This window comes from Arachis hypogaea, chromosome 15, assembly GCF_003086295.3.
Source record: "Arachis hypogaea cultivar Tifrunner chromosome 15, arahy.Tifrunner.gnm2.J5K5, whole genome shotgun sequence".
NCBI lineage: Eukaryota > Viridiplantae > Streptophyta > Magnoliopsida > Fabales > Fabaceae > Arachis > Arachis hypogaea.
The window spans coordinates 152,089,016-152,103,061 of record NC_092050.1 but is presented as its reverse complement, the minus strand read 5'-3'; the positions used below and the strand labels follow the sequence as shown (position 1 = coordinate 152,103,061).

The following is a 14,046-nucleotide window of genomic DNA, read 5'->3' as shown; positions in this document are numbered from 1 at the left end:
ACGTTAGGGACACAAATAGGACTTACCCCAAACGTTGGGGACAAAAACGATACTTTACTCAAAAATATATACATTTAACCATATTGAAATATAGAAGGTAAAACAGTTATAAACTAACTTGCTATTCTTTTATATTAACTTTAATAGTTATAATTCTTTCTAATATATGTATATAATTCCAATTTCAAATAGTAAACATATCCATAAAAAAAATACTTTCCTATATATTTTTAGAAACATTTTAAGTATTTCCTGTGTTTCAGTATTTTTAGTCATTAATATCAAAGATGTATATATTTTATGATTAAAATTAATGACTAAAAACACTGAAATATTTGAAACTATGATACACTTGAATGCTTTCTATATTTTTACTCCCCCCCCCCCCCCCCATGGTAAAATTTTCTGGGCTATCACTGTTTCCTAGAGGCCATCAAATTTGACACAAATTGCAGCTCCCACAGATTGATCATGAAGGAGCAGATATTTTAGACCAGCCAATGAGGCAGCTATGACTTATTATCCATTATTCATTATTCAAACCTCATGTTTCCTAAAATCTAACCAACTTAATCTTTGTGCATGATTTGTGACTTTTCTGATACATGTTTGTCTTAGAAATACTTGAACAAATAAAACTTTATATTTTTTATTCATAAACCATCTCAAAAGTCCAAGTATTTAAGTAAAATCACATAAATAACTTTATATGTGATAATTGTTTCCACAAATCAAGCAACAATTCAAACAATTTACAATGACTTGTACTAAGAAATCATAGAATGGTTGTCCTAAAAGAGGAAGCAAGTATAAAACTTACCCCCAAGGCAGGTATCTGATATTTGAACAAACCACACTCACCCTTAAAATAAGGCACATAGCAATAGCAACATTGGTCAGCTAAATAATATATATGCATTTACTTGAATTCTTAAGGGTATGTTTTGGTGGGTAGAGAGGGTGGGGGGAATGAGGCAGACAAATGGTAAGGGGGTATTAAATTTAATAATAATAATAATAATAATAATAATAATAATCTCAATATCTAAAGTCAATAAATTACATTTTATAAAGAGACTCAAGGATAGCATCTCAAAAATTGGTGTCTGCCTTAAACACAAAGTTAACACTGGTATACAGCAAGATACAAACTGAGATGTGCCATCATCCCTCAGGTGTGTTTGCAAAACATCATCATCATCCAATTCCAATGTTATCACTGGACGCCAGACATTTCTCAGTTATAAGCTTTCTTTCTTGTATTGGTCTTCACTTTTCAACTTTGTTGGCCATTGAGCTCAACTGTTTCTCTAACTGCAAACCAAAGCACAAGGCCACATACCATAAATGAATGATAGTTCAAGGGGAATTCCAAATGATGAAATCAGCATTCAAAATGGTATATCTAGACTCTACTTTCATGAAGGAACACAGTTAATGCATTCAAAATGAATATATAAAAGAAAAAAGCACAAATAAGAATATGAAAAGATTAATTCTTTTTGGATAGGATCCAAGCACTTGTTCAGAGTAGCTTATTTTGTATCCAGGTCAACTTATAATCAAAGCCTTCCTTATGGGGTTTTCAATTTTTCTTTTCTTTTTTTAAATAATTAATTAAAGCAAGACATTCTGACATACCTGAAGGTTTTTCATCTTTTGTCTCTGCAATTCCTCAACAAGGGTGCCAAGACTGACATAAGAGTTGAAAAATGAAAATAAGATATATGCTAAATTTAGGTTGATCAACAAACCGAAACTTGGTTAAATTCATTATACCTCTGTTGGAGTTGAACAACCTGAAAATACAGCTCTCGCTCCCTATTTGTCACCGGTGGTGCCTGCAAGTTGCGCAAATGTAAGGCCATTAAGCAACACTCATGTAATGAGTATTCATGTGAGCTGTCTAAGAGAAACAGTTGAGTTGTCTATCTATAACCTTAAGGCCACAGGTTCAAACCTTAAAATCAGCCACTAATGCATTTATCAGGTTAGGCTACCTACATTACACTCTTTGGGTGCGGTCCTATCCCGGACCCTGCTAACCGTGGGATGCCTATGTACTGAGCTACCCTTTATATAATGAGTATTCTTAACACCCCCATCCAGGGACAGTTTCTGTCCTTAAGATTTGGCTTAAATTTTGATTTTGTTCCCTAAGTTGTTCTAATCAGTGTTTATAAATATCAAATTCCTTCAATGTTTTCCCATTGCTTATAGATTTCTGATACAGCTGCAAAAACCTAGTCCTGAGCATGTCATTGGAACTTTTAAGAGCTATTAATATTACGCAAAGGGTGGTGATGTACCTGCAAAGAATCAACTGCCTCCGCTGATTCTGCATTCTTGCCTACAACAAATAAAAGCAGCATGAATAACCAGAGTTGGCAGTTTTAAGGAACAAAATTCACACACAAAAAAGATGAGCCCTTACCATAAGATTGCTCTGCATACTTTATTAGTTTAATAAGTTCTTCCTGTCAAATTTCATTGGAAAGTAAAATATCCGCCTTAGAATTGTCAATTAAAAAAAAATAAATAAGAAACTAAGAATTGCAACCCGAAGCATACCCTCTGCAAACTGTTCTGTTGCAATATGCACTGCAATGATGGAAGAATAGCAGCAGCCACGGAGTTCTGATTTGGCGGACTAGCAGGAGCTCCACTAACTGGGACACAAACGCAGTTTGCCTGACCCTGAATAAGTAGAAGATACAAAAACATAATAAATTCAATCCCCAATATCATTATCACCGATGGGAGCAAACATAATCGCATAGATCCAACCATAGGTCATCATATCATCTCAAGGAAACAGAAAAAGCTACAAATTTTAACAAATAGCATAGCCTAACCATAGATCGGGCATAAGAATGTACACCTTGATGCATTTAAAAGAGACGGACCTAAAAAAAACAAAATAGCATGCTACACATACCATTGGACTGAGATCTGCTGATGTGACCTTAAAGCGCCCCTTACGCTGAACAACAGCTCCTTCTGATGTGTCATCAACTGCTTATAGATAAAGCATTGAAGTATGTAAGAACAATTTCTCAGCGAGTTTATATTGGAATGAAACAAGTAAACATCTAATTACTGACAAGAAAATGAAAATGATGAAAATGTTCAGATTTCAGAATGCCAATCACATTAACGAGAAAAATACACACCCAAAGGAAGGTTGGTATTATCCCTCTTCTGCCGATATAACAATGGACCGCTATGATTCCGCTCAGAAGAATACCTTGTTTGTAGATAATCCCTTTAAAAATTCACAAAACATATCAGAATACACACCAATAGTAGATCAACAAGAAAATCTACGAAGAAATTATCCCATTCTAAGAATCACATCATAAAACAAATCAATTATTCAACAGAGAATTTTCAAAATTTCTCAATAACCATGCTTCAATTTATAACATAAAGCTAGCAAATGAAGCACAATCTTTTAATGATGGTTTCCAAAAAATAAATAAATAAATAAAATAAAAATGACATACAAAAGAAATGTCACAAGCACAGCATTGCATGCAAGTAACCAATTTTAGACGTAATTTTTTCAGCCAGCAAAAACCCTTATAACAGAATTTGATTTCCAAGAGTGTATATATGCATAAATGCTGCACTAATTGTAAGAAGTCTAAAAGACAGGAAAGAAAAATGAAGTACTGTTGTGAGGGTGGGGAGAAGAAAAAATAAAAAAATACCTGTCACCATCGAAAACCTTTTTGGAAGAAGGATAATTATCAGGCAGCAAAGAACCACTCAAAAACTTTTTTTGTTGAGCTATAGCATTTTGCGGTAATGAACCACTTGGCCCAGAAGATTCATTGTTACTTCTTCCATAATCAGTATCCAAATCTCTTGGACTGGTATTATTGACATCTTCCTCACCGACATCAAAGCAACCTCTGCATAGATTGCATATCAAGATAAAACAATCTAATGGAAAATCATATACTAAACTAGCAAATGATTTTAGAAAATATAAGGAAAAAAATTTAAGTATTTGCACAAAAAAAATCAATTGCCAATTCAAATGAAAACATCATTTAGTCACATTAAGAATTTGTCTTAAATTCTTCATGGATAACAATTACTACTAACAATTACAACATAATTTGTAAATCATGTTTACATTCAAACCCCTGAGTCTAAGCATGGAAAAGGGGAAATAAAATGTACAGCATATTATAATTCCATATCTGAATGAAGAATGTATCTAAAATGAAATTTATATAAAATTTGAAAGAAAAAGTATGCACATTATTTTTATGTACACAGATTTAATAAAGTATTGATATCAAGCTATTGGATGAGATGTTTTCATGGCATGTTATCAAAACTTCTATAACCAAGTGGTCTAGAGTGAAATCTCCATTTGCCGCACTATTCTACATAAATGTTAAATTTCAGAATAAAATAGGCTAGACATATACATATTACATGCTTCAAACCTAATAGATATAATAAAACATTCACATGCCTCTACCTAACAACTTAAACTTTTAGAAAAAGTGGTTTATGACAAAACCTAAAGACGCTCATGTGTTGTGTTAGGAGAGTAAAATCTAAACCATTTGTATTTTTACCTAAATTATGGGAAAGATCGTAAATAACAACAGTAACTAATAAAGATGAAAAAAATGTGGCGGGAGATAAAACTGCCCAGCTTGAAACATAACATTCCATATAACTGGAAAGAGATGGCACAACATTACTTAAAAAAATAATACCAACACACAAAAAGATATAAATAAATAAACACAGAAGAACATAAATGGAAGAAATAGCCATACTTAAGTGCTTGAAGAGGTTTACTAGGAAATGAAGGAAGTGAACTCTCCAAATCCTGAAGATTGTTAAAGCCATCCTGAGAATAAGATGCACCCCGGATGATAAAATACATTTGTAGATAATAATAATAATAATAATAATAATAATAATAATTAGTAAATAAATAATAGAAAGGTTAAGAGATCAAAAAGAACATAAACTGAAGTGAAGATTTCAAGAAATAAATAAAGAATTTTTTGGGGAATATCAGTACCTCTTTGTCCAGTGTGGGTGCAACATCTGAATGATTAGCTGATACAGAAGATAGACCATCTGCTGGGACCCTTTCGTCATCAGATCTATCCTTTTGCTTCTTGTCTATATCTGGGTCTTCTGCATTTGGCACTCCATCATCTTGAATCTGTATGCAAAGGACAAAGAAAATAATGACCAGTAATGCACAACTTTTCCACCTAGCTAAAGTAAATAAAGGAGAAAAAGTGGGAAGGTACTACTTACGAGAGCAGCTTGACTTTTTAAATCCTCCAGGTTAAAATTCCAGGCACTAATTCCTCGAATATATTCTTTCTGTAAACAGAACAATTAAAAATCACATATAATGTATTCTTAAATCATCGAGGACTAGTAATGAAATACAGATACAAAATTGATACAGGCATCCAGTAAACATGTACTTAACATTAAATAATGACACAGCAGTCATGAAAATCACCACCTTGCATAGACTATAACCAAAACGATTGTATACTTCAGAATTTAACATGAACCAACCTGAGACAATTGCTCCTTATCTTCATAAAGAGCCTTGTTCTGAACCAGTAAATCTGCCTCTTTTGCCTGGAACACGAGGTCAGAGTAATGATAGCAGAAGTGATTTATAAACATAATACAATAATTTGAAAATAAGAAGCAAACCTTCAACATTCTAAAGCGGTCTCCCAAAGGAGCAAGGCCATCTAAAATTGTGCGAGCAAGATATTCAACAGGGCGTGCATGTTTGAAGAAGTGGTGCTTTAAAAGCTTATCTGAACTTGGACGTTTCTTAGGGTCTTTCACTAAGCAGGTGGCAACCAACTCTTTGAAAGACTGAGTAGGGAGGAGGAACAATTAATATATGAATAACCTTCACAAGTGACAGACACAACAAAATTTTTGTTAAAACGCCACAAACCTTTGAAAATCTCTTATCTCTTTCATAATCAAGACCGGGAGGGGCATTTTGCAAAGTCATAAGCAAAACCTACATCCAGAAAAATAAGGTAAATATTCAACTAAGTTCATGGACTAAAGCAGAGAAGTGGTACTAACAAGTAAATTTTAAGATAAGTAAATTACTTTCATTGGTGGATATTTGGAAAATGGGGCATGACCATGAGCAAGTTCAAGTGCTGTTATGCCAAATGACCATATATCTGCTCTGTTAATAGATACCAAAATATAAGAGAAAATAAAAAGAACTCATCAAATATTGCAAGAGCAGATTAAGAATAAAAATTCCTAAGTTCATTAAAAACAAGAAATATTTATTTAAATGGAAAAAAGAAGCCCAATAGGGATAGGTAGAAGGGAAGACACTCACTTAAAATCATATCCATGTAATTGCTGCATAACCTCAGGAGCCATCCTGATGAAAATAAACACAATTCACAGCTTCAGCGATCATATTCACATGACTAGCCAGATTTAATATGAAACTACAATAAAGGATTATAGCAACTAAATGGTACCAGCAGGGTGTTCCAACAAAAGTATTTCTTGATCGTTGCCTATCTCCAGTATCAAACATACATGCTGACACTCCAAAGTCAGCTAGTTTGACTGCACCATTAGAATCAATCAAAATATTCCCAGCCTGCATAGTTAAGTATGTTTAAAAGAAAGGGGAAAGAAGCAAAGAAAGAAAATAAGACATATGTAGGCTTGTACAGAAAATGGAGAGAGAATTCATGCAAACAAAAGGAATGAATTGGTAGATTCAAATAGGCTTTACAAGCACCAAAGAAACAGGTGCAAGTTCTGCAAAAACTCAGACTCAATCACACATTTCACCTAGGATTTTGACTACGATCCTAACTCTCAGATTCCGAATTCATATCAAATGGTTGCATGTTTCAAAAATGGAAAGAATGGATGTTTGTCAAGATGCAGCCCAATACCTTAACATCTCTGTGTATGTGACCATGGTCATGAAGATAGACTAGTGCTTTGAGAACTTCACGAAGTAAAGTAGCAATAACAGGCTCTTCAAAACCCTCAGGAAAGGCAGATTTCATTATATGAAGGCAAGAACCCCCAGCCATGTATGGCATCACAACCCAAAGATTGTGCCCAGCAGTAAAAGAGCAATGTGCTCGTAAAAGATTCGGATGGTCAATCAAGCTCATGGTCTGTACCTCTCTCCGGATTCCATCCTGCATAATTTGCATAGATATCATTGAGAATGTATTCAATCTGACAGCTATGGAATACACACTTGCAAGTACCAGCAAACAATCTAGTATCTAATAATTGAACTAATAAAGGAAATTATCCTTGTATTATTAATATCAAAAAATTTCTATCCTTGTATTAAAGCAAATGACACCACACGTAACGACATTTTAATTCAATAAGTTTAACAACTAATCGGACTGGAAATGCATAGTTTATCACCAGGCATTGTAATGATGACTGGAATCTCTTTTTTTTTTTCTATTTCTACAAGTCACATTGAACCAAAAGATGCATTAAAAAATTATATAAAAAGATAAATATAGTAAAATCTGAAAACAACATAGCAACGCTTTATACATAGATTAAATGGAATAGTGGGATTGTAAGGAGCCACACAAATAACCTAATTCAATGGCAGCTTAGCAAGCCAAGCAATGCGCATTTACTACAAACAAATTTTTGTCGCACAGAAAATAGAAATACTCAATGGTATGACGAATAACCAAATATGCAATAAAATTTGTCACACATAAATCTGAAAACCAAAAAATTTCAAATTTCATAAGAATCTAGCTTACATACCAAATCATTGTTGCACTTCTCGAGATCAAGAACCTTGATGGCAACTATCTCATTGAGTGGAATGCAGAGCGCCCTGTATACTGAGGCACTAACACCTTCACCAACTTCTTCATATAACTTGTAATCTTTGGCATTGAGAGGAAATCGTTTTTCTGATATATGCTCCATTTTCTCTTCTTATATCATAACATCAAAATGTACCACTGACCAAAAATAGATACATAATGAAGAGGTGAAACCAATGTTATAATACTTTCAGGTTGGTAGCACTTTTCCTTTGAACAAATCGAAGGATAAAATGCATCTGAAGATGCACTTTTTTATTTTTCCTACCCAAAATTTCTTTTCAGCTTCAATGATATATTTAGCATGGCAATGTTCTCATTCAAAACTAATTAATATTACCGAACTCAAATATCTGAGCATACTCATTTGCTAGTCGACCAGCTTTGTGAGACAAATTGAATAGGCATGTGTCACACAACTAAACTAGCATGAGACAAGAACTGCACATAACTTATTAGTAGTATGGTAGCTGAACTGCATCAAGTTAATCTCCAATATCTGCAGCATAGATGGCAAAAAGTCAAAAACAGACCTACTAGTCATTGATACTGAACAGAATTACAAGAGAATATTATTTGAGAGAGGCAGAGATACATGCACATATACAAAACTAATGTTCTGTAAAATAGAGCGCATGAGCTCTTTTTGTTATGAACTAAGAAGTACTATATATTTGAAAGTTATATGCATTCAGCGGAGAGTTTCTTGTAGGACACCATATACCAAAAGTAGAGGATATATGTTTCTTCATTTTGTCATATAATTAGAACAAATGGAAGTTGACAGCCAGCATATGCAGCTCTAAAGCTGAAAGAACTTACGAAGAGAAGCATTCCTTCCTTTTTGGACTATCTAATTATCTTATTCTCATTTTTCACACAATTCTGAACTATGTGGCCTGTAGCTAGGACTAACTTACCATAACGTATACCAAATCCACAATCTAACTCAATTTATGCCATTATTCCTTTCCTTTGTTTTTTGCTCTGTTTTTCGCCTGAATGATATTCTTCTTCTATCAAAAAAGGAAATACTTCACTTTAAAAAAGTTATATCACCCGACTTAGTTTAAAACTAAGCACCATAGAGGATATAAATTCATACTTTAGACTGTGAAAGCAACTTATCAACAATACCAATACCCCTATAGTTCCATCCTTTGACCAACCGTCAACACAAAAATCCCCAATAGAAGTATAAACTATCATCTGTATATTCCAAAACCTATAAAAATACAGCCCATTGAACATGGTTGATTTTCCTATTTTATGTTTTCCTTGTCAGCACAAAAAAAGTACTCGTATCAGAAAACGAGTTTGGTAAGTAACTCATTACTCCATTCCCCCTATAAAATGAAAACTGCCTTCGTACAAATATACTACCCTCTTTTTTCCCCAAAAGTGATGCAACATAGAGGATAAACACATTTTAGACTGTAGAAGCGAGTTGTCAACATTCAACAATAACAACAACAAACAAAAATGGATGAATGACACCATTGCGCCATATCATGGATGTTGTCAACAATACCCATAAATAGAGCTTCCATATTGTCATCCATCCAGGAGCATCAAAACAAATATCCAAAGAGGTTATAAACTATTATCTATATATTGCAAACCCTAAGGACATGCTTTACTTCCTACTTTGTGCTTTCCTTGTCAGGATAATAATGTCATTGAATCAGAAAATGAGTTTGGTAAGTAATTCACTACATAGTTTGCTGAAAACTTGACTCTTTTATAAATAAGCAAATAAATGTAATAAATACGTTCCGCACTTCAAGAAACACAGATACGATTAAATTTTTTCCTTCTTCCATCAAACATTCATACAAACTACTTTGGTTGCTCCTAACTGTGCAGAGGTATCTTGAAGAGAAAAATTGTATGTGAAGAATTTAATTTGTGTTATATTCTATGTGCATGAAATTGAACTGTTGGTTGAACTAGTTGTGTACTGATACAAATGAACACGCAAGGAAAGAAAAGAAATTTCAACATTTAAAAACCCTAACACATTCTGTAATGGTTTTAAGAGACAAACAAAATTAACTGTAGAAAATTATAGAAATGGAAAGTTGAAAACGGTTTCTAAACCAAAGGCAAACAGTTTTCGATCAGGTATAATTCTTCCTTCTTTACTAATTTGATTCACAATCAGAAGTCCGGGATAACAACACACTGAAGTTGATGTATATATAGAAAAATTCCTAAAACTTGAATGTCATTTACCCCCCAAAAATAACGAAGATGAGATTCTACATAATTTAAAAAGCTAAGCTGGCACAGAAACAACATTTGAATAGGTAGTCCATGCAAATTTATCTCTCATGAGCCTCCCATATGTTCAAGCCCTCGGTGTTCTTGGAGGTGGATTATGGATCTCATGTCCACTTTTGGGAGAACCATGGTCTAGGAGATTTGCACTTAGATATGCCTTTCTACGTCTTCATTATCTTTCTCCCTTATATAATTGAGTTATCCAAAAACAAAAAACAAGGGAAAAAAAAAAAAAAAGAAAAACCCTACATTTTGAGATTCTCTTTTTCATAAAATTTCAAACATAAGCTTAATGGGAGAGGAAATTTTCTGCATTCAGGTTTCTATTTGGCCTCCTTGACTCTATTTATTGGTCTTCTAACCCACATAAAAGAGAAGTGACCCTTCTACTCTTCTGAGGTATGATCATGAAATCATTGTCTACTCCTTGCAGTTGAATAGATCTACTTGATCTTTGATAAACCCCTCAAGAAATTCAAAACCTCCACTAAGATCAAGTCCTTATATTAGGACTATTGGTGCATACTATGTGTGTTGTATATGTGCGTTGTTTCGGAGCTTGCGGAAAACCAGTTCCGATATTACTCTCACATTGGTCTCCAAACATTCTTCCAAGGAATTATTCCTCAATTATTCCTTGGAACAGTGGATGTGACCCATGTCGTTGGACTAGTTTTCCATGACTACCTTTCATGGCTCTGGAAGAAGTAAAGAGGGCCAGGCACTTTCTGTTTGAAGAATAACTCCCGAATTATGAGTTCCAATGGATTTATGGATGCACTTGTTTCAACTTATTTTAACAAAAACTTTGACCAAAAATCAACTACAACATATTTGTATAAATTTATAACAAAATTTTCAAAAATCGCAGTGTTCTGCTTTTTTGAAAAAGCCAAACAGAATAGCTTGAGTAAAATCAGTTGTCAACATTGTTCAATTATATCAAGGACAAGTCAGGAATTTTAGCTTCTATTTGGTGTAAAGCACCTAACCACCTTAAGGGGCTTCCCCAACTGAGTGGTGGACAACTTTTCTCGATTGATCTTTCCTCTTTTTATATTGCTTCGTCACCTAGGCATTTCTTTTTCCCCATGATTGAGAAGATATTCTAAGATTCATTAAATCTCCTTAGCATACAGTAAGCAAAGCAAAATAACCTAGTTGTCCATTCATGACTCTTTGGCAACAAAACAAAGTAGTTACTAAACATTCCAATACAATAGTTCCTAAACTATTCTACTTCAAACAACAAGAATAATGTCTAAACTCAGCTCATTTATGCTTAAATCGCTTGTGGCCAACTCATTCAGAGTCTTCTGAGGTCTCCCTCTATCCTAGCCGGTGAACTTTTTCCCATCTGTTTCACCATCCTAACCGGATGCTCTTCTAGACTTTCCCCAACATGACCAAACAACCTAGATTGAGATTTCATCATCTTTTCAATAATAGGTGTTATTCCGAATTCCTAAATTACATCTCCAATTGCCAAATAAAAACTCCACCTAAGTCAAAGATGTCATAGGCAATTCCCAACTTATAATATGAGAACCCAAAAAGCCTTTCCATTTCCCAATGAAATATATGAAATCCAAATATAAGTATAGATTTCTTGGATAATTTTTAGTGCTGCAATGGATTTACGTGATGCATCTCAAATTCAAATACCAAGTCCACACCAAGCCACTAATCCCTAAACTCCAGGCCCCACCCATCGAAAGCAAATTGCATCACAGCATAGGCAGCATAATTCTTCTTCCTAGTATATAATCATGTTTAGCCCCCAATCCTAGAGAAAGATAACTCTTTTGAATCCCCAAAATCTACAAGAGATTTTATGACAAGAATAACCTTCACTTAATATCTGCAGGGAACAAGCAGACCTTTAGCAGGACTCCCGCTCCCCCCCCCCCAAAAAAAAACAAAAAAACCACCAACCCACACACACACAAAAAACAAAGAGCCTCTTTAATTGCTTTTTCACTGTTAACTTGACAAGGTTTTTATTGTAACCAATAAAATGTAATAAATTGTACCACAAAAAATTCATTAAAAAAATATTCTAAACTCAATCCACCAAATTGTTCAGGAAATGGTAATTGTAGATATGGATGCAAGTTAGATTCAGAATTCAATTATATGTAATCTACGAACCAAATAAATTGAAGTTTGCCAAAGATCCCCCCCAACAAAATTCGCATGACTTAATTTTTCAAAAAAATTCCATTTCACTCTGCTTTTTAACTGCGTCAGTTCATCTCTTTGCTTCAGCATAAAAAATCTACATTCACATATTCCATTACAAAAATAAATAATTAAAAAAAAACAGAAAATTGGCCACCAGATGATCAATAAGTTCATTTGATCAACAAAAAAAAAAACAACAAAGTCAATGAATTTTCAAAGCAACAACACTCCAATCAGCAGCTAAAATAAATATACATATAAAAAATTAATTTTTAACCATTTTTCAAGCCGTTAAATGATCCAAAAATGAAATGGGCAACACGTGAATTCGATAAAGTTGATCACAGAAAAGTGTAAACTGAATCGAAAAGTAGCTGAAAAAATCGCAAGCTAAGACAATAGAAGAACGAACCTAGGGTTTGTAGCGAAGAAGGTGGAATTTTTTTTCAGTGGAGTTGAAGAACGAGTGAATCTGAAACGACTGAGTCAGATAAAAGCAGCCACGAAAGATATATAGATACTCAGAAACGAAGGCGGTGCCCTTTGCGTAGGAGAAGGGTCGAATTGCAGTTCGTCAAGTATGGTTTTTCCTGATTTTGCTCCTCAAATCAAATTCCTTTCCTTCGGAAAGAAAAAAAAACTCTCTCTCTCTCTCTCTCTCTGAGGCTGAGCTTGTGTTTCTGTGCCAAACAGTTCATTCAACCTTGATTGAATCTGTCACGGTTTTTTTTTTTTTTTCCTCTCTCAATTATAATACATACAAGTATTTATATATAACAAAATATTTTATAAAATAAAGACTTAATTACTCTCTGTTTGTTAGTCATTATTATTTTTTCAACAACAATTTAATATGGTCTTTTCAAACTATTAAGGTAAGGATCCAATTTTTAGTAAGTCATGATCATATTAAAAGCCAAATGTTACCAATTTGTTATAAAGTTCATTCCGATGAGTTGTCATGTTCGTGTATTAGACACATTTTAAATACTATACTCATCCGATAGTTATCTAACACACATATCTGCTATGTCCAACTATGTCTTAATAAAAAATAAAAAAAATTCTTTGGACATGTTTGGACACACATAAATAGCATCATGTATTAACGTGTTTAATCTTATTCTTAAAATAAATTTAGACATAATATATTTTATTATTTATTAAAACAAAAAATTATTTTAAATATTTTATATAATTAAAATAAGATATTAAAAATAATTAAAAAAATTAATTTATGTTTTAATATCATTACAATTTATCTAAAAAATGCTTTATATTTTCTATACATGCGTGTCTCTATGTGTTATAAGATTTTAAAATTTAAATGTCGACGCGTCTCGTATCTGTGTGTGCATCATAACTAATTTGCTTCTGATAAATTATAACTATTAATTAATATACGACCCTGAATTCACGTTAAAACATAAACATATTATTGCAATAAATTTTTTCTAAAATGTTTTACTAAAAATATCAGCTATACATAATAAATTATAAAGTTATAGTAAAAATAGCAATAACTATTCAAATGTAATATAACTTGATCCAGATTTAAATTCTTTTAACATATCATGCTATTTCTAATTCTGAGACATAACTCACTTCAGTGTATTTTATATTAAACATAATACAAAAATTTAATTCAATCTCAAACTTTTAGTCTCTATCTTTTAATCTTAATCTCTCAGTTTCA

The 14,046-nt window shown here is 33.1% G+C and overlaps 1 protein-coding gene across 5 annotated transcripts; it reads right to left on the bottom strand.

Annotated features, from left to right (window-relative positions):
* Positions 1-983: 983 nt before the first annotated feature.
* On the bottom strand, positions 984-13,235 carry LOC112751387 (serine/threonine-protein kinase BLUS1). Of its 5 annotated transcripts, XM_072217928.1 has the most exons (23): positions 12,763-13,036; positions 8,804-8,899; positions 8,224-8,382; positions 7,819-8,021; positions 6,960-7,214; positions 6,531-6,655; positions 6,383-6,427; positions 6,139-6,220; positions 5,975-6,043; positions 5,719-5,889; positions 5,575-5,640; positions 5,302-5,370; positions 5,057-5,203; positions 4,806-4,879; positions 3,714-3,917; positions 3,174-3,265; positions 2,939-3,015; positions 2,572-2,697; positions 2,435-2,477; positions 2,310-2,350; positions 1,780-1,841; positions 1,642-1,693; positions 984-1,314 (listed from the first exon to the last, which is right to left on the bottom strand). In XM_072217928.1, exons 4-23 carry the CDS (start codon positions 7,984-7,986, stop codon positions 1,270-1,272), a joined length of 2,013 nt encoding a protein of 670 aa, XP_072074029.1. In that variant the 5' UTR covers positions 7,987-8,021; positions 8,224-8,382; positions 8,804-8,899; positions 12,763-13,036; the 3' UTR covers positions 984-1,269. The 5 variants fall into 5 exon arrangements, with proteins under 5 accessions (XP_072074029.1, XP_025656299.1, XP_025656298.1 ...); XM_025800514.3 differs by lacking the exon at positions 8,804-8,899 and having other exon boundaries at positions 8,247-8,382; positions 12,763-13,235; XM_025800513.3 differs by lacking the exon at positions 8,804-8,899 and having other exon boundaries at positions 12,763-13,092.
* Positions 13,236-14,046: the final 811 nt, after the last annotated feature.